The 18748-nt window shown below is 48.7% G+C and overlaps 1 protein-coding gene across 2 annotated transcripts; it reads left to right on the top strand.

The window, feature by feature from the left end:
* Nucleotides 1–884: 884 nt before the first annotated feature.
* On the top strand, nucleotides 885–18309 carry MED13L (mediator complex subunit 13L). 2 transcript variants are annotated; one of them, XM_075568832.1, is made up of 18 exons: nucleotides 885–1393; nucleotides 1995–2212; nucleotides 2422–2627; nucleotides 2975–3903; nucleotides 4282–4461; nucleotides 5274–5497; nucleotides 6570–6735; nucleotides 7073–7397; nucleotides 9208–9427; nucleotides 9799–9987; nucleotides 10166–10389; nucleotides 10771–10913; nucleotides 11020–11178; nucleotides 11623–11799; nucleotides 13610–13752; nucleotides 14396–14557; nucleotides 14979–15091; nucleotides 15300–18309. In XM_075568832.1, the coding sequence occupies exons 1-18, from the start codon at nucleotides 1318–1320 to the stop codon at nucleotides 15430–15432; spliced, it is 3987 nt and encodes a 1328-aa protein (XP_075424947.1). In that variant the 5' UTR covers nucleotides 885–1317; the 3' UTR covers nucleotides 15433–18309. The 2 variants fall into 2 exon arrangements, with proteins under 2 accessions (XP_075424947.1, XP_075424946.1); XM_075568831.1 differs by having other exon boundaries at nucleotides 887–1393; nucleotides 1992–2212.
* The last annotated feature ends 439 nt before the right edge of the window (nucleotides 18310–18748 follow it).

Here is an 18748-nt window from a genome sequence, read left to right as displayed (position 1 = left end):
ATACAAAGCATCTTTTGAATTTGCCGCCTTTGGAGCATACGCGACCGCGAGGAGCAGGGGATTTGGAGGCACCAGCTACACTGTGTCGGGCGCCTCTGCGCATGCCCGCACTGTTTCACCAACAAACAGTGATTTCCAGCCCCTGCCACAGCGTGGAAGAACGCGGTTGCCATTACTGACATCTACACGCGGCGCCTACCTGCAATTCATCCAGGAGCTGTGCCAGCCTATGTGAGAGGGGATACTCTCTGATATATCCACTGCGGTTATTTCTCTTGGCTTCGGTAAGCGGGCAATTCGGCTGATATCGATTGGGACCTTCATTTGTTTATTTGTGCTTAATTGTACTGTATGTTTTTTATAATATTAAATGCATCTCTTTTAGTCTAGTGTGTGGTTCAGCAACATTGCAATTGTTTGTTTGTTTGTTTGTTTGTCTATTTGTTTGGTTAAGTCTTTACAGTATTACACTATGTATTTCTTTTTCTTTTTTCATGTTTGATTTACGCCGGCTGAGATCTTCTCTTCATCACAACTGGTTGTATATTTAATTTATTTATTTATTTTCATGTCCATGTGTTTAGCGCCATTGATACCCATTTAGCACCATAATTTGAATGTTATTTATCAGGAGGACATTAACACTCAACATGAACATTATGACAACTCTGAATTGTCATTTTGTGCAAGAAACCGGCAGCAGGCGTAGCTGTTTTAAAACCCCTCAAAAAAATAGTTTTAAATGCAGGAGTGCATTTTTATTCACGCTCATTCAGGGCAGGCTGCACCCTTTTTGTAGTTCTAGAAAATGACATGCAAAATAAAATGATATTCGTTATTAGGTTCAGCAGACAGCAACATTTAATTTGTGAAGCCTTGTGTGTCACTGTTATCAGAGAGGCTGCAGTGCGTTGAAATTCATTACTAATGCGCCTGGCTTCTTTTCCTGGAACAGCACAAACCTGTCTCATATGAAACACCAAGTCTAAAAGAGAATAGGGCCGGTTTGTGTTCAGGAGAAGCCAGAAGGATTAGTACAGCGTCTCGTGCACTTACGCATTTTTTGTGTAATTCGTGGCATCACAAGTGAAATATGGATGACTGTTTTTGAAGTTGTAACCTGACGTTACATGTTTATTACATGCATGGTTCCGGGAAACTGGTGCCGTGTACTCATCGCCACTTTCCTTGTGACACTCACTAGTGTTGTTGTAGCGTCAGTGCTTTGTGACAGAGGACCAGCCCTGGGCGAGTTCCTGTTTTGATTAATGGTGCTGTTTCTTTCCAACTTAGGCTGGCTCCCCTGGGACTCGAGCGATGAAGTTGCCCTCAGGAGGGGTAGATGATCGGAGCATGTGCAAAGACGGAAGGACGGCTGTTCCATACCTACCCAGTGAGTAATGATGGTGTCCTTGCTCCCACTCAGCTATCCATGTGACAGGCTGTGTATACTAGGTGCATATATCCCTACATGCAACAGGCTTCTTACCTCTGAGTCATGTAAGTGACAGGCTAGATATGCAGGGATCATTCTGCCATAGTGGTGACTGACTGACTACTCCGAGAGGTGACACACTGTGTGGCCCTACTCTAGTCCTAGTGGTGTCATTATATAGATATGAGATATTGAAGTCCTAAAGATGACTAATGCGGTGTTCCCGAATCACTCTCGCTTTGAGCTGTTCAGCCCAGGAGGTGACACAGTTCTGTCACGCGTTTCTTGAGCCAACAAGGCTTACACATGACAGCGTGTGCCCCTATAGCAACCCCTGCAGTCAGTGTGATCGTGTGTCCATCCATTCCCCAAACTGCCCTATGGGCAACAGGCTCTATCCCGTTGCACATTTTTGGCCAGTCGTGATGACCCCCTGGTTTGGTTAAGCAGGAGATTGTTACAGCAACTCCAGAGCAAGGATGTTTCACCAGAAAATGTTTCTCAGAGACAGCAGTTTCTGGCAGCAGTATGCCGACAACTGTCCACTCTCTCACAGCAGCCGCTGACCTGCAGAGGATGTTTCCCACTCCTCCCTCGCTGGAGCAGCATCCTGCCTTCTCCCCCCTCATGATGTACAAGGATGGCGTGGGCTCAGAGACGGCGGCAGCTCTGGGCATGATGGAGAGTCCCATGGTCAGCCTGGCCTCGATGCAGCATATGGAGTTCAAGATGGAGGTGGAGGAGGGTCTGTGCAGCCCCAAACCCGAGGAGATCAAGGTAAAGCTAAAACATGTTAAATGATCTGCACATAGCCCCGGCTGTCTTGGTTATGTAACACAGAACATCCTTAAATTGGATCCCTTCCCATGTATCTTTGCTTGTCATTCTTTTCTGGTTATTTGTTGGTGTGTATTGGCTCTGTGTGCTGTCAAACGTTTGCCTCTCAAGGGGATAATGATTTTGATTATTATTGTCTTCTCCTCCAGGATTTTTCTTATGTTCACAAAGTCCCGGTCACTCAGCCCTTTGTGGGCTCTTCCATGTTTGCTCCCCTGAAATCTTTGCCCAGCCAGTGCCTGCTGTCCCTGAAGATACCAGATGCCTGCATATACCGGCCGTCCTGGGTAGCTCCTCCAAAGATACAGCACCTTCCCCTACCCCCGGCCGCTCCCTTCAGCAGAGATGGCTACATGTGAGTATACTGGCAGCAAGCGGCTTTGCAATGCTCAGCAGGGGTCCAGGACAGTTCGCCGGGTCCAGGACAGTTTGGACAACCTTACATTCGGGTCCACTGGACATTTCGCCTGCTCCGTAGGGGGGGTGTGGGGGGGTAATGATAACCCGGGGGCGAAACTGCTAACTGGCGGTGACAAAACAAGTGCCAGCTTTTTCCTTTCTGCCCCGTGCACCAGTATCCCTCCACTAGAGCAGTTTTTGGGATATATTTCACTTTAGTCCTCCTTTTTGTTGCTCTGCCTCCTCCCTCTTCTCGTCCTTTTAAAAATTAAAATCCCATTTCCCCCACTTGTCTCCCTCCAGGAACGTGCCGAGCGTGGGGAGTCTGACAGATCCAGACTACCTGCAGCTGAACACTCCACAGACCAACACGCCACTTGCCCCGTGCAGCACAGCCCCAGCCAGTAATGGCGGAGCTGGGGGAGTCCTGCCCTCCCCAGCCACCCCTCGCTTTTCGGTACCCACCCCCCGCACCCCAAGGACGCCCAGAACCCCCAGGGGTGGGGGTGGTACCAGCGGCCAGGGCTCTGCCAAGTACGACAGTACTGACCTCTGCTCCCCAGCCTCCACACCGTCCACCACGCGACCCCTGAGCTCTGTAGAACCAGCCAGCAGCCACCCGGCTCCTGAGGCCCACAGCCTGTATGTCACCCTTCTCCTCTCTGACTCCGTGCTCAACATCTTCCGAGACAGGAACTTCGACAGCTGCTGCATCTGTGCATGCAACGGGAACATCAAAGGGTCGGACGTGGGCATCTACATCCCGGACTCCTCCAACGAGGACCAGTACCGCTGCACGTGCGGATTCAGCGCCATCATAAACCGCCGCCTGGGATACCATTCGGGCCTCTTCATCGAGGACGAGATGGACATCTTTGGCAGGTCTTCGGATGTAGGGCAGGCGGTGGAGAGAAGGCTGAACAGCTGGGAGGCAGCCCGGCTTTGCCAGGAACCTCCCCCATCCGGGATGCTTCTGCTCCTGCAGACTCAGTGCACCCGGCCCTTTACCATCATTAGAGGAGCGGGGGACCTGTCGTGCTGCCGGGTAGAGTCCCTGCTAGAGGGACCCAGCTGGAGCTACGACAAGGTGCGGGCAGAGAGCTCGGACGCTTGGCCGGAGTGCCTGAACGCCCTGGAACAGGGAAGGCAATATGTGGACAACTCCACGGGGGGGAGAGTGGACGAGGCTTTGGTCAGGAGCGCTACCTTCCACCTGTGGCCTCACAGCAATGGTAAGAAGTGTTTTCTTAATGCTTAACTTTGGTTTCATGCTACTTATAACATCGAACGGCCCACGTGTCCTTGGTTACTGTAAACATGTCACATTGATGGAGCACAGGTGGCGTCTTTCCCATCACTCTGCTTGTTGGATTATAGTACCATGCTGTGTACTGTTGTACTTTTCGTATACGCCATGACTCTGAAGGTCTTTGTTTTTGTGCACCTGTCACTTTGCATTGGGATGGGGACGGGGGACCGGCTCGGGTAATCACGTCACGGTTCCCCTCCGAGTTATCCTGTTCTCAGAGAAATCCACAGCGAGACTCGGATTCTTCATTCCTCTGGCTCCCGTTTTATTGTGGCCCTCCTGTGTTTCTCTGCCTTTGCAGTGCTGGACGTGAGCATGCTGCCCTCGCAGGATGTCGTGCGCATGCTGCTCTCTCTGCAGCCCTTCCTGCAGGACGCCATCCAGAAGAAGAGGACTGGCCGGACCTGGGAAAACATCCAGCACGTGCAGGGCCCCCTGACATGGCAGCAGTTCCACAAAATGGCAGGACGCGGATCCTACGGTATGGAGAGACGTCTGGTGGGAGGGGGATAAGTGAAAGAGGCGGGAAGCCTGAGCTCCTGAGTTAGTCTCTGCCATAGGGGTATGCAACACATTAAGAAAGAATGCTGTGATGTCCCCTCTGGTGGTGAAGGGGTTAACAATGCAGTTATAATATATGTTGACATCTGTTCTCATAATTTCGTGTACCTCCAATAGGTGTTTAAGTGCATAAGAACATGTTACATAGTACAGTGGCTCCCAACTCCAGCCCTCAAGGACCCTCGAACAGTCCAGGTTTGAAGGTTATCCTCACATTAGCACGGGTGGCTCAATCATTTTGACAGAACCACCTGTGCTGGAGCTGGGGTATCCTTAAAACCTGGATGGGTAAGGGTGTCCTTAAGGACTGGAGTTGGAAAACACTGCATAGAACATATAACATACAACACAGGCCGCTTTACGTGATGGTTTGAAGCCAACAGAGCTCATTAAAGTCCAAAGTTGCAGCGGTCATGGTTTCGTGTTATTAGTATTTCCCCTCTATTTAAAAAAAAAAAAAAATGAATTAAATGGGAATTGTTTTTCATTGAAGTGTAATAAAAAATGTAAGTTTGTGGGCTGATATGAAAAAAAAAAAACCTTCCTTTAGTAGCAATGGAGTTAGGTCTTTAAGTGGTAGTTACGCACTTATTTTATTTATTGAGGTGCTGTGAGGGGTAGCCTTTAGCTGCTTGTATACTGTTATGTATACAGGGAGAATCTTGGACTTGGGGTTGTAGCTAGGCACTTATGGGGTTGTTTCAGTATATCATTAATTCCTCTTGTCTTCAGGTTCAGAGGAGTCTCCAGAGCCTTTGCCTATCCCCAATCTCCTGGTGGGCTATGACAAGGACTTTCTCACCACCTCCCCCTTCTCTCTGCCATTCTGGGAGCGGCTGCTGCTCGAGCCTTATGGGGGGCAGCGGGATGTGGGTTACCTGGTGCTATGTCCCGAAAACCCAGCCCTGCTGGACGGAGCGAAGGCCTTCTTCAGGGACCTGAGTGCAGTGTATGAGGTGAATGGCCCATTCCATGTGACCCTTGCTTACTTGCTCTTCTGCTACCTTCAGCCACAGTCCCAGGGCTGATCCAGGCATCCTTTTGTCTCGCCTCATGTTTCTAACATCATGGCACTTGGCTTCCTGCTTTCAACCAGAAATGTTCTTTAGTCCTTCTGCTGGGTGGGTCTATATTCCTACTACAGTTTGGGATGTCCCTAACCAAGACCACATGGCAGAAGGCTGTGGGGAACTATCCTAAGCAATGCAGCTTTGTGTTATGTAGATGAGGTGTTTACTTATGCGGTGCCAGTTCTCTGCCAGATGAAAGGATAGGAGCAATGGGTGTATAGGTGAGGGCTCTTGCCCTGCAGCTGCTAGCTAGTTAATGTTCTGTGTAGCAATGTGTACAGAAAATGCGTGCACTCAAAGAGAACAATAAATGATTGCGGGTGCTAATACTCAGTGGTGAATTCCCATAGATACCAGTGGGAAGAGTAGCACTTCAAGGTAGTGGTCAAGATTTATTCATCCAATGTTTCGGGCCAGCACAGAAGACCTTTCTCAAGGTTGGCAAACAAGAACACCCTGACAGATATTGTAACCCCCTTTGAACCCGCCGCTGGAAATTACATAAATGAGAATAATCTCCAAAAAATATAAATATATATATCACATGGAGATTAAAGATATGAACATTCAATGCACTTTTTCAGGGCTCTTAAACTGGTTCTCCAGCGGGGCCAGATGAAAAAACATTATGTAGAAGGGCTGCAAGCTTATTGTAAGGTCAGTTTAGATGCATTTAAAGACTTAAAAAGAATATTTCACAATGTTGCAAGCATGTATAATAACACCTGTACCATATATATTTACATTCCTATAACCTACAAGTGAGTTTCTGTTACAAACTAATATGAAATTAGCAGGAGCAGAGAGTCGAAGGGTCTTTGCAGGCCGCCAGTTGAAGAGTCCTGGTGTATGAAGTCTGAGCAGGGCACTACCTGGGCCTCAGTCCTGGGCTGCCCTGTACCTGGTCCCTTCCTGCCTTAGCAGCATATATAACATCTTCCCTTGGTCTGCTCCACAGATGTGCCGCCTGGGCCAGCACCGGCCCATCTGTAAGGTGCTGTGTGACGGTATAATGCAGGTAGGCCGGTCAGGAGCAGAGACGTCCACCGAGGAGACGCCCAGCGAAGAGATAGATAACCATGCCCGCCTGCGGCTCTACACGCAGGCCTGCCGCCAGCATCTCGGTGAGTCACAGTCGGGGACTGGCACCTCATTAACCCCTCAGCGTCAGAATGGTTTGCGACGCACTGCGAAGCAGGGATAAATGTTGGAGGGTAATACAAAGAGGAAACATGCTTCACTGTATAGTGGTACTATGTATTTACACTGAAGATTCTAAATACTTGGAAGGTTGTCAGAGCTTATTTTGCCGCGCACGAGCACCAGCGCGCCAGCACGCTCGCTCCCAGCCAGGCTGCAGCCTAATGTGGTTATCGGTGCAACACTGCGATTGAAGCGCTGCAGTGGTATGTTATCAGTACTAATATCCATTGGTATTGTGTGTGTCTCTGTTTTATACAGCTCCTTACCTGTCCACACTGCAGCTGGACAACAGCCTGTTATTACCACCAAAAGGCCAGCCTCCTCCTGTACAAGGCATCCCAAGCCCTGCCACCCCACCCTGTCCACCCAACATCCCCTTTAACTCCACTCCGAATGGCACAGGTGCCGCCCCCCTGCTGCCTCCCCCCTCCTCCGTGACTGTTGGAAACAGCTCTGTACCTGCAGGATTCAGCACCTGCCCAGCACAGAACCCTCCCAACCCCAGCGAGCGGGCAGCAGGGAGCCAACCCAGCGTGGAGGGGGAGACCAGCCAGCAACCCACACAGAATGAGCCCCCCGAGAGGTACGTACAGAGCATGGCCATTCTAAGGCCTGGGACATAGTACGGTGAGCCGTGCTGAGCAGATGCACTTACCCCCTGCATCTGTCATCAGTGCTGCTTTAGCAGCCGCTTCCGCACGCGTGCAGAGGCTTAGGTATTTTGGAGACAGGCAAATTTAAAATTTGCCGCTCAGGGAAGCGGAGGAGCAGTCACGAGAGCGAGGGACTAGCCCTGCCTCCCGCCTCCGATCCGCCTTTCGGCCTGCCTCCGCCCCGCCCCCATAGCGCGTTCACTGCCTCGCCTGCCAGGACACAAAAAAGCTCCAGTTTGAGCAGGCGAGGCAGAGCAGGAGCGCGGATCAGCGCGGCCCGAGGCACCATGCCCGAGGCCTAGGCTTCACGCGGCATGGAATATTCCCAGTAAGAGGGCCTTTACAGTCCATTCTCTTTGGGACTAGATGTCTCAATAAGAGGTCGGTGACAGTCCGTCGGGCTTCAAAAACTGACCATTCCAGATCTAGAGCAGGATAATAGAGCACAATTACCAGATGTACAATAATCCAGTTTTTAATGCGTTCTGGTCACTGGGAGCCTGTAATCTCCTAGGAAGCTCAGCTTTGTCGGATGATCGTAGAGCAGAAAAAGAGTGTTTAATGTATATATTTTTTTAATTTTATATTTATCTGTAACTAGCTGATATACCCGGCGTTGCCCGGGATGTAAATGCGTGAAATGATATGATGTAGTTGTTGTTCAAAAATTGTGAGGTGGGGTGGTGTGGGGGGGAGAAGAGGTGGTGTGGTGTGGGGGGGAGAAGAGGTGGGGTGGTGTGGGGGGAAAAGAGGGGGGAGAGGGGAGGGGGGGGAAAGAGAGGGGAGGGGAGGGGGGGGAGAAAGAGAGGGGAGGGGGGGTGAGCGGGGTGTTTGTGAGGTCCCGAAGAGTGGTAGCAGGGGAAAAGAGGGGGGAGAGGGGAGGGGGGGGAAAGACGGGGGAAAGAGAGGGGAAAGACGGGGGAAAGAGAGGGCAGGGGGGGGTGAGCGGGGTGTTTGTGAGGTCCCGCAGAGTGGTAGCAGGGGGGGGGGGTGATAGTGTTCTGTTTCTGCTGTCTGGTGGCGGCGATGTGGGGTACGTGTGCTGATAGAGGGTGTTGTTGGGGGGGGGGGGGGTGCCGCATGGCTGGCCGCTCCACTTCCCGCCTCGGGACCGGGCGGGCCTAACGCTCGGAGCACGCAAGTGCTTGTGCTCCCCCTGCGGGAGCACCACGTGGCACAACAGTGGCTGTACCTCCGCCTACCGTGCGCGACGCCGGACCCGAAGCGGGGAACCTGACTGCTAGACCCCTTCTGGCTGCCAGACCCCTCTGCTCCCCGAAACCACCTCTCCCCGCCGGCAATGTGCTCGTTTTAGAGGACCCGCGGCGGAAAGTGCCGCGTGGGGTAAGAGCGTAGCAAAGGGGCCGTAATGGTGATAGGGGGTGGCTCTGTTGTTGCAGGCCAGCGGCGGGAAGGGAGAAGGGGTGAGAGGGGGGGGTGGTCAAGGGCGGCCAGCCGTTGAGGAGGGCCAGAGGGGTGACAGTTGGGGGGGGGGGGGCAAGTCCACAGGGGTGAGAGGGGGGGGGGTGTTGTACTTATTTTTTGGGGGGGAGGTGTGTGTGTGTGTGTGTGTCAGTCAGGCCAATGAGAGGTGTGCGGGGGCGGGCGGGCCAAGGGACCAATGAGATTTCCCCTAGGGACACCGGACAGGCATACAGTGCTTTCACTAATATAGTATAAGATATGTTACATATAATAGGGATGCATAGCCTGTCACCTCACTTTGTACAATCTGCACAGTACAACAGAGCGGGAGCGGATTGGCATTCCCACAGAGGCGGAGCCTGCGGGAGGCCTCACTTCTCTTCCTGCTGTAGTCATTTACATGGTGGACCCCTTCGCATACACGGCGGATGAAGAGTCTCAAACTGGGAACTTCTGGCTGCTGGGTCTGATCCGATGCTTCACCGACATGCTGGAGAGGTTACCGGAGCAGCTGCGAAGCGCCTGCATCCTGCAGGTACAGAGAATGCGTGTCTGCCTCATCTGCCCAGCACACGAAAGCACATCTATAACGTGCAAATTGCTCTGTTTGTAAACGGCTCTTTAGGAATCATTTGTAAAAGTTTTTTGCTACGTTTCTTCAGGAACAGAATGAGACGCGGTTTTTGCTCGCGTTCTCGGTTCCTCACTTTTTCCGTGCTTCTCTTTGTGTATCTTTCTCGCTGGGCATCATTCTCTAAGCAGCTAATGCTTGGTATCACTATGCAGTGATGAGGAATGAACCTGTTGGCATTTCACCTTTCATTCTGTATATAGACTTGGTCGGTGTATCCCTCACTCTCTGAATGTGCAGTCTGTGTACTCTCTGTTCCTCCCCATCTCTTTCAGGTGGTGCCCTGCCGGTATCTCCTACAGACCGTGAAGGATGAGCAGGTCTCCTATATCCAGCACTTGAAGTCTCTGTCATTCTCCGTGTACTGTCAGTGCCGGCGGCCCATAGCCACACAGATACCCATCAAGCCCCTGACTGGCTTTGGCCCTGCAGCTGTTCTAAATGCAATACTCAGGAACCCAGAGGTGAGGTGAAAGGGAACAAATCAAGAGTTTAAGTCATATACCAATAAAGATAACCGTGTCAGTGCAGGGGATAAAGGGGGGAGAGCTCTTTGCTTACAGATTAAATGAAGTGACCTGTGTCCGTTTTCTGCTGTCATGTCAGTGCACATCCAATCTTTGTTTTCCTTTCGCCTTGCAGCAGCCGTGCCCTGGGCAGCTGTACTCCCCACCCTTCATGCTTGCCCCCACTAGGGACAAGCAGACCGAACTGGGGGAGACCTTTGGCGAAGCTGGTCAGAAGTACAATGTTCTGTTTGTGGGGTACTGCCTGTCTCACGATCAGCGCTGGCTGCTGGCGTCCTGCACTGACCTCCAAGGAGAGCTGCTGGAAACCTGTGTGGTGAATATCCATGTGCCCAACAGGTGAGGACACTTAGTATAGAACAGTATGTGTCTGCACACGTGGCAGTAATAGCCTGGCCTACAGGATGGAGCGATTGTGTGCATGTGAATAATGGGTCCCCAGAATTCTGTGTGGCTGTACAGAAGGGGAGCCGAGGTTTGTGAAGTGCGCAGTTTCTGTGCAAAAGGGAAGCCGAGAGAAGTACATGATGCTGTGCATTTTACACAATTGTGTGTGTAATGAGGGGAACATGGATTAATATAGAAAACAGAATGTAAGGTAAGTAGTTACTGCACAGTGCTACATATGTTAACGGGACGTCGAGATGAGTACAGAGAATACGGAGTGTCCGATTTTGTATTATTGCCGGATACTGTGAGTTGACAGTTGTGGCCCCTCAGGTTTCGGCGGAGCAAAGTTTCAGCGCGGAAGATCGGCCTGCAGAAGCTGTGGGAGTGGTGTGTGGGGATCATGCAGATGACATCATTGCCCTGGAGAGTGGTGATTGGCCGCCTCGGGAGAGTGGGTCATGGTGAGCTCAAAGGTATGTGGATTAACCCTAGAGAAAGTAACTCCACTGAATGTGTGCAGGGAGCAGCTGTGGCTCCTTTCTCTGCTGTGCATTGTAAGACTCTTCCCGTGCCTTTCAGATTGGAGTATCCTGCTAGGAGAGTGCTCCCTACAGACCATCAGCCGCCAGCTGAAAGAAACATGCAGGATGTGTGGCATCTCAGCTGCTGAATCGCCCTCTATCCTTAGTGCCTGTCTCGTAGCTATGGAGCCCCAGGGATCCTTCATTGTCATGCCTGGTGAGTTTATGAAGACTCTTCTACCATTATAGGCTCATTACTCCAAATCTGCTAAGAGGCGCACTCTACCTATCTCTGAGACACAGCTCTACCAGTGCACTGCAATTCTGCTCTGCAGCAAATACCCAAGTCGCAGTACTGCTCTCTGATTAGGTTACTGCATTAGGCCCTGCTACGCCAGTACTTATAGCTGTCAATACACTGCAGTCCTGCCCTGAGGCACCCGCTCCAGTAACCGTACTGATCCCCCAATATATACATGGGACAACATTCGTATTCTGCTCTGAAGCACTTACTAAGGCACTGGTAATCATCCCTAGCAGTGCCACTGTAGCATTCGCTCCCTCATTACCGACCCCTCGATACTCTGCATCTCCATTCTGCTGCTGGTGTTCCACAGTTACTCATCCACTTCAGATCTGAAAGCCCTGTCTTTTCCCACAGATGCAGTTACTATGGGCTCAGTCTTTGGTCGCGGTACAGCTCTGAACCTGCAAACCTCTCAGCTCAGCACGCCCCAGGACGCCTCCTGCACCCACATCTTGGTGTTCCCCACTTCTGCCACCATCCAGGTCGCTCCTGCCAATTATCCCAACGAGGATGGCTTTAGCCCCAACAATGGTGAGTGCAAATCACAATGTCATGGGGCTGGTGGCAGATGAGAATGCAGAAACAGTGCTAATAATTTTTTTTGTCTTTCTCCCGTTGCTCTCCGCTGGTCTTTCTTACCGTCTGTTCGTGCAAATGCCTGAGATAATGTATTCCTAAAAATGAAATTAAAACAATGACCAGCTCCACTTTATTATAAAATTCCTTTCATTTTACAGAATAATCTTCCTATTCTTCACATTTCATTCTTCCTTGCGAGTTTCTTTTTCCATGGACACTTGCTAAAAATAAATTCAATCATATTTGCGTACCTGTTTAAAATTCCCACTGGGAATACTCGCAGTATTCCCATCAATTTCTGCCTTGATTGCAAAGGCCGGAGGGGAAAGCAATATAAACATCACGGTCATTCTCTGTTAACACCAAGCTCCTTGTAGAGCAATGTCTCAAACCATTTACTGTCTCAGGCTGCGTCCCCAGTACGTTTGAGGCGTGCGCTGTGCGAACAAGCACCGTCTCCCAATCAGGCCGGGCCCACTACGCACCTTGGCGCGCATTCGGCAGCCGCTCTACCACAAGTTGGAAAACTGCCTTTACAACTTGCGACAGAGGGCTGGCCACGCCCCCGCCAGCGGTCCAGCCAATGAGGGCAAACCAGCCGCGTGAGGTCATGGGCACGCCGCTGCAAAAACCCTGCCACGCCCCCCTATTGCAATCTCCTGCATCCCACTTGAGGACCGCAGATCGCGGTGTGCACGCGTCGCTTCCCCGCCGGGCGCGCGTGCGACAGTGCAGACTGGGACCGCGGCCTTAATGTTTGGTTCCTGCGACAGATTAACTGCAACAACTGGTTCCCACTGCTTCTTACCACCACACCCCTCCCCATCCTGTAAGATGTGTGGTTATATATTTCCGACAGTAACTGAAGCTAATTGAGCTTTAGTCTTTCCCCTCCCCTCTTACCTTTTACATAAACCCCCAAGAGCCGTTAGGTAAATTAACAATTAAACACTGCTAACTGCTCCCTCCACCCCTGCAGTACATAACTTTCCTAATGATCCCCCTGCTCTCAAAGTCATTTCTGCTACAAGCTGTTCCCATTACCAAGGCTGACAATTAACCCTCTTCTCAGGCCATTAAGCACTGGTGTTGGTGCTTCTGCAGGGATCAGCGTTAAAATGGAACGTGTTGTTACTGCATGGATTGTAATGGGCCCTCCGCATTAGAGGGTGTGCGCTGGAGCTTTATAACAGAGGGTGGATTTTGTATAACACAGAAAGCATTACAAGGGATCGCTTTAGAGAGTGCATTATGTTATAGTGTTTATAGAGCCTTCTATATAGAGGTGCTATATTTAATAGATACTTTATAACAATATACATGTGAATGTGTTCCAATGGAATTGGATGTTTTTCAATGGAAAAGAAGAGGAGGAGCGGCTCAGTGAGTAAAGACACTGACTGGCACTGAGTTTGAAGCAGGGGGACCTGGTTCAATTCTCGGTGTCGGCTCCTTGTGACCTTGGGCAAGTCACTTTATCTCCCTGTGCCTCAGGCACCAAAAACATAGATTGTAAGCTCCACGGGGCAGGGCCCTGTGCCTGCAAAATGTCTCTGTAAAGCGCTATGTAAAACTAGCAGCGCTATACAAGAACATGCTGCTATTATTAATTGCTGTGTCGCATGACTTTTTAACCCCTTTTCTGCCAGACAGGAATACAACACATTGCAAAGCAGGCAGCATAAGGGAGAACACAGTATATAACGGAGGGTCCAGTTACAAATACAATGCTCCTGACTGCCCCTTCATATCTCTCCCACAGATGACATGTTCGACCTGCCGTTCCCTGATGATATGGACAATGACATAGGAATATTAATCACAGGGAATCTGCATTCTCCCCCAAACTCCTCCCCAGGATCCCCTACAGGCATCGGTGTGGGGTCCCACTTCCAGCAAAGCAGAGTGAGTAGGGGGGAATACAGGGCAGGTGATTAGGAGAGGTCACTGAGACCAAAACTTACTGTGTAGTTCTAAACCCGTTCTATTATTCCAGTGTGTGTGTGTGTGTCTGTGTATACATACACACATATATATACACATATACACATATACACACATACACACACTCATATACACACTTATTTATTTTCCATCCATCAAACCTGCACTTGTTATCCCTCCTATCTGCATATGGAGAACCATGAAGCCTATGCTGAGGTTATAATCTGCCTGCCCATTAACACTGATCCTTTTTATTGAGGTGTAATATCTGTGCTGTGCAGGGAGCTACGTGTTTCAGCTTTATGGGGTCAGCAGGGGTCATGGAGCTGCTGGCTATAAGAGTAATTAATTGACCTGACACACTTGGGGTCTCTGTGATTATGAGCTGTTTTCCTTCCCATCCCTCACATACTTGTGGGATTTTACATAATTTGCACATTAATGCCCTCCCTGCCGGAGGGTACTTCAGTGCCTTGCAATCTCTCTTGGTAGTAAAGGTGTTGATGGTTGTTGACCACTATAAGGCCCAGTAGTGTATTTCTTAGCAGCATGCTGGAATTCACCACAGACCTCTGCTCACTTAGGTTTCCTTTTCCCACTGCAGAGTCAGGGTGAGAGGCTCCTCTCCCGGGAGGCCCCAGAAGAACTGAAGCAGCAGCCACTGGCACTGGGTTACTACGTGTCCACAGCCAAAGCAGAGAATATGCCAGAGTGGTTCTGGTCATCATGTCCCCAGGCCCAAAACCAGTGCCCTCTCTTCCTCAAGGTAAGATGGCTTCTCTGACAGGGCAGCACTCTGCGGAGACAATTAGTGGTACATTGAGAAACATTGGCACATTCTCTGCCTATTGTAACTTGGCTCGAATTATTTTTCTGAACGGTTATACCTCGGTGTAAATAGGATTCAGTCGGAGACTACTTTTTCCCACAACATTTTGGGAAAATCAGAGCAGTCATTAAAATAAAATGAACCGTAATGTAACGAAGTGCTTTAAAGTCCAAATGCAGCGTTGTCTCCCACACATTCCCTGTTCTTGGGAAATCGCAGCACAGTGCAATTCCCCCTCTTGTTCTCCCTCTGTGGGAGGCCCTTACTAAGCTGTGCTAGTGAGCAGTCACTGGAGAGGCTGACCTCCTTTATCTAACTCATATGTTCTATTCTACCTCCTCTCCTCCCTGGCTCACAGGCCTCCCTGCACCACCACATCTCTATTTCTCACAGCGACGACCTTGTTCCTGCGCGCACCTCCCAGCGAGTCCCGCACCCCTTGGACTCCAAGACCACCTCAGATGTGCTAAGGTAAACGCTTTGTCCCTCAGCACAAGCTCAACACAGAGTTATGTGCATTTAGGGAGCTTGTAGGATAGGGGGAACCCTTGGAAAGGATTGATCACCCCATCTTCTAGGAGACTCCTGCTACTTATATAATGCTTGCTTGTCCTGTCCTTTGGATTGTGCTGTATTGTCTGGTTCCTCCCTTATAACCTTTTTTCTTCTGGTCTCCTAGGTTTGTGCTTGAGCAGTACAACGCCCTCTCGTGGTTGACTTGCAACCCTGCCTCTCAGGACCGCACTTCCTGCCTGCCTGTTCACTTCACGGTGCTCACACAGATGTACAATACCGTGATGGACATTCTCTGAATACCTTCACCCAACCCTGACCAGGGACATCTGACCGCCAGCAGCCTGAATGCCTGACCAGTCATCGGGGAACCACTGCTCTTCGCCAGGTTCAGCTTACACCTCTAGCTGCGGGAAGTCACAAAAATATCTTGCAGCATCACAACTGTTGAGTGCTACTTTGTGACCACACAACAGAGGGAAAGCAGTTTTCTGTGCAACACAAGCGGCAAGGGAACAACACAACAAAAAGGATGTACACTAAGAGCTGACAGAATGGACAGAAGTCTCTTAAAAATAAGAGGCAAATGATGTAGTCTGCTAGAAAACAACAAATGTGTGAGCAACCAGAGGAAATCAGTCTGCTTCATCAAAAGGGAGGACTGCACAAAGACGAGGAAAGCTCAGAAACACAGGACATGTCTGTAACCGCAGAACAAATATCCGCCTAGTTAAAGGGAGCAGCATGTCCAGTACATACTGCGCGGTGTGATACAGCAGGGGAGACCGGGCCAGGCAGTATATCAGCCTGTGCAGTGTAAAGCCTGGGAAGACACAGCACAGAGAGGCATGGGCTCGCGAGTGAAACACTCGCAGGAAAAAGCATGTGTTCGACACAGCCAGGCATGACGCAAACACACTGAGGGGGATATTCCCTACCTTTGATACAGGTGTTACCACACCGAAAGCTAGCGTTAACTGCCATCCAATTCAAGTGGCCAGTAACGTGAAAACCCGCATCGGAGATTAGTGACTCTCACTCTGTGTGTTTGAGTTGTGCTGGATGTGAATCCCAGTGTGAGTGCTTGTACAGAACCGACAGCACATGCCACAAACATATCTCGATTACAGACCAGTATTCTAAAGGTGCATTCACTTCATACCATGTTTGTCCAACCCTTATAATTATTTTGTCTGCCTCTCAATGAATTCCTTTGCTGCCGGAGGGACCTGCAACACATTGCAAGAGAGCGAGGTGCTGGTCCCCCTGGGAACGAAGGGGTTAAACATACTTGATTGTATTTAAGGTTTTTAAAGTTAGGCCATTAAAGTACATGCTTCTATCCTTTTGTGCTGTATGAGACTTAATTCATACACACAATATATTGCGTAAACCAATGTTTACGTTGTGTATAACAAAGCTATAGCATGGCAGCAGCCATCTTTCTACATGACCCATAAAAAATGTATACCAAGTGTTTCTCTGTTATGCTTGAGAATATTTGCATCAAATGTACAGCAATTCAACTACCCCAGTGCTTATAGATATTTAGGGTATTGTCAAAATGTATTTTCTCTCCATGAAGTCTGAATGCACTTTTGAAACCAGCTCATAATAGCAACAAGGTAGTTTAGGAGTTGAGTTCCCACAATTGAATTTCTGTAGAAGCTAGTTGGCCAGAACATGCATGGTAACCTAACCCTCCCACATGCCTTTTTCTGTCATGATGGGTACTCTGCTCCCCACGTGCCCATGGTACTATTCACATGTGCAAGTGAATGTTTTCAATAGATTTCCCTGCAGTAGGAATAAGGGGATCTGCCTCTGCAGCAGGGAAAGGACTATTGTCAGATTTACAAATGCAGGTAGGGGGAAGGTCAGGCTGTAAAGTAATGGGACCGAAACAAAACCCTTCAAATAAGCCTCAAAGGGCACACAACAAGCAGGGGAGTCAGAACTCCGACAGACAGACTGGGACATCCAGGAATAACGTTTCAAGAATTACACCTGTACAGATTTGCCACTGGGAGCATAGAGAGACCCATTACCATACACACACACACACGTGTCCGTGCGACTGGTGTTACTCCTAGAAATATTAGGTCAACCCTTTTGCTGCCAAAGGGTCCAGCAATGATTTGTAGTTCCTCTGGCAGGGGTTAGACAAATGGAATGAAAGTTGCTAATGAAAGAAATACAATACCATCTTGTTTTACTTTCAAATCTTTTCTTACCATCCGCTTCTTCTGTGCGCGCGTTCTGAATCCAATACAAAGCATTAAACACTTCTCCCTATTTTAAAGTGCAAGCAACTACAATGTATTCTGCAGCTGTATTTATATGTTGGGGGTTTTCTCTCCTTTTTTTTAATAGATGTTCACTATTTAAAGAGGGATTGGACAGTGGCTGTTATTTCCCTTAGGTTTATGGGCAGTTTTAGCAATGACAACAGGGGCAGATAATATGGTTTATTTTTAAATGGTCAGACACAGAAATGGGTGGAAAGATCACGCTGCACCTTGTGACTTTCACCTCTATTTTGCAGCAACACTGCAATTTTTTCCTTGCTCTGTCAACCCTTTAAATTTCATTTAAATCCAATTTTACTTCAAAATGTCCCCAATTAGGGGAGTAAAAGAAGAAAACGGTGTCTGGCAAGACAAAGATTAAAGGATTATGTATTTGTACATAAAAATATATATCAATTTTTTTTTTAAAATGTAAAAGTTGTACATTTCTCAATGAATCTTAATTTTTTTTTAAGGCATTTACTGGCTGTTTTATTTTATTATTATTTTTTTCATTTTATATATAAAAAATATATATAAATATATATACACACATTTACAAATATCTATAAAAAGCCGTAAAATTTGAAAGATGGGAAAAATAAACCCTGCAAAAATAAAGAGGATTCGGGGGGGGGGGGGAGGGGGAAATACTTTTTGGAGTTACAAAAGAAATTTTAATCCTGACTCTGGTACCTCACTCAGAAAAAAATAAGACTTTGTTATAAAAAAAAACAAAAAAACAAAAACAAAAAAAAAACATATGAAGTGAACAGAGTTAAAGAAACTAGTTCTTCAATATAAATGTGCTTCATAAATACCTTGTGAACAAAAAGGTCTATACTTTTACACACTTTTTTAGATGAATAAATTATTGATTTATTGATACCAGACTCGGACTTGTTTGTGTTAATATACAGTATGTTTCCCACTACCGTGCAATTACCCGGGGCACACAACAATTACTCGTACAAAGTGGGGGAGCGGCAGTGTTATAGTACTGTAGATGAGGTGGGAAAAAAGAAATATGTCCGCGAGTCTGCAAAGGTCACTCGTCCTATGTTTGTATTTATAACCAGTGGTTGACAAATCACCAAAAAATCTACTCGCCACACAAAAAAATCTACTCGCCACCTAGTACCAAACGTGTGCTGCTTGGGCCAATATTTACTCGCCCGGGGGTTAAATCCACTCGCCCGGGGCGAGCAAATGTATAGTTTTGTCGAACACTGTTTATAACGATCTAGAGGAAGGTGCACAACAGAACCCCAGTGACATTTGCCAATTTGGTCTCATAAGCAGAAAAATAATTTCCTTCCAATTGGAT

This window comes from Ascaphus truei, chromosome 13, assembly GCF_040206685.1.
Source record: "Ascaphus truei isolate aAscTru1 chromosome 13, aAscTru1.hap1, whole genome shotgun sequence".
Classification (NCBI taxonomy): domain Eukaryota; kingdom Metazoa; phylum Chordata; class Amphibia; order Anura; family Ascaphidae; genus Ascaphus; species Ascaphus truei.
The sequence above is the reverse complement of the archived record's forward strand: the minus strand, read 5'-3'. Positions and strand labels throughout refer to the sequence as shown.

What these genes read in the sequence shown, in the direction of transcription:
- MED13L (XM_075568831.1), top strand. Translation starts at nt 1,318, where the DNA reads ATGAAGTTGCCCTCAGGAGGGGTAGATGATCGGAGCATGTGCAAAGAC. An exon ending in GGCCTGCCGCCAGCATCTCG is followed by an intron (nt 6,736 to 7,072) that starts GTGAGTCACAGT and finishes TGTTTTATACAG; the next exon opens with CTCCTTACCTGTCCACACTG. An exon ending in GGGTCATGGTGAGCTCAAAG is followed by an intron (nt 10,914 to 11,019) that starts GTATGTGGATTA and finishes CGTGCCTTTCAG; the next exon opens with ATTGGAGTATCCTGCTAGGA.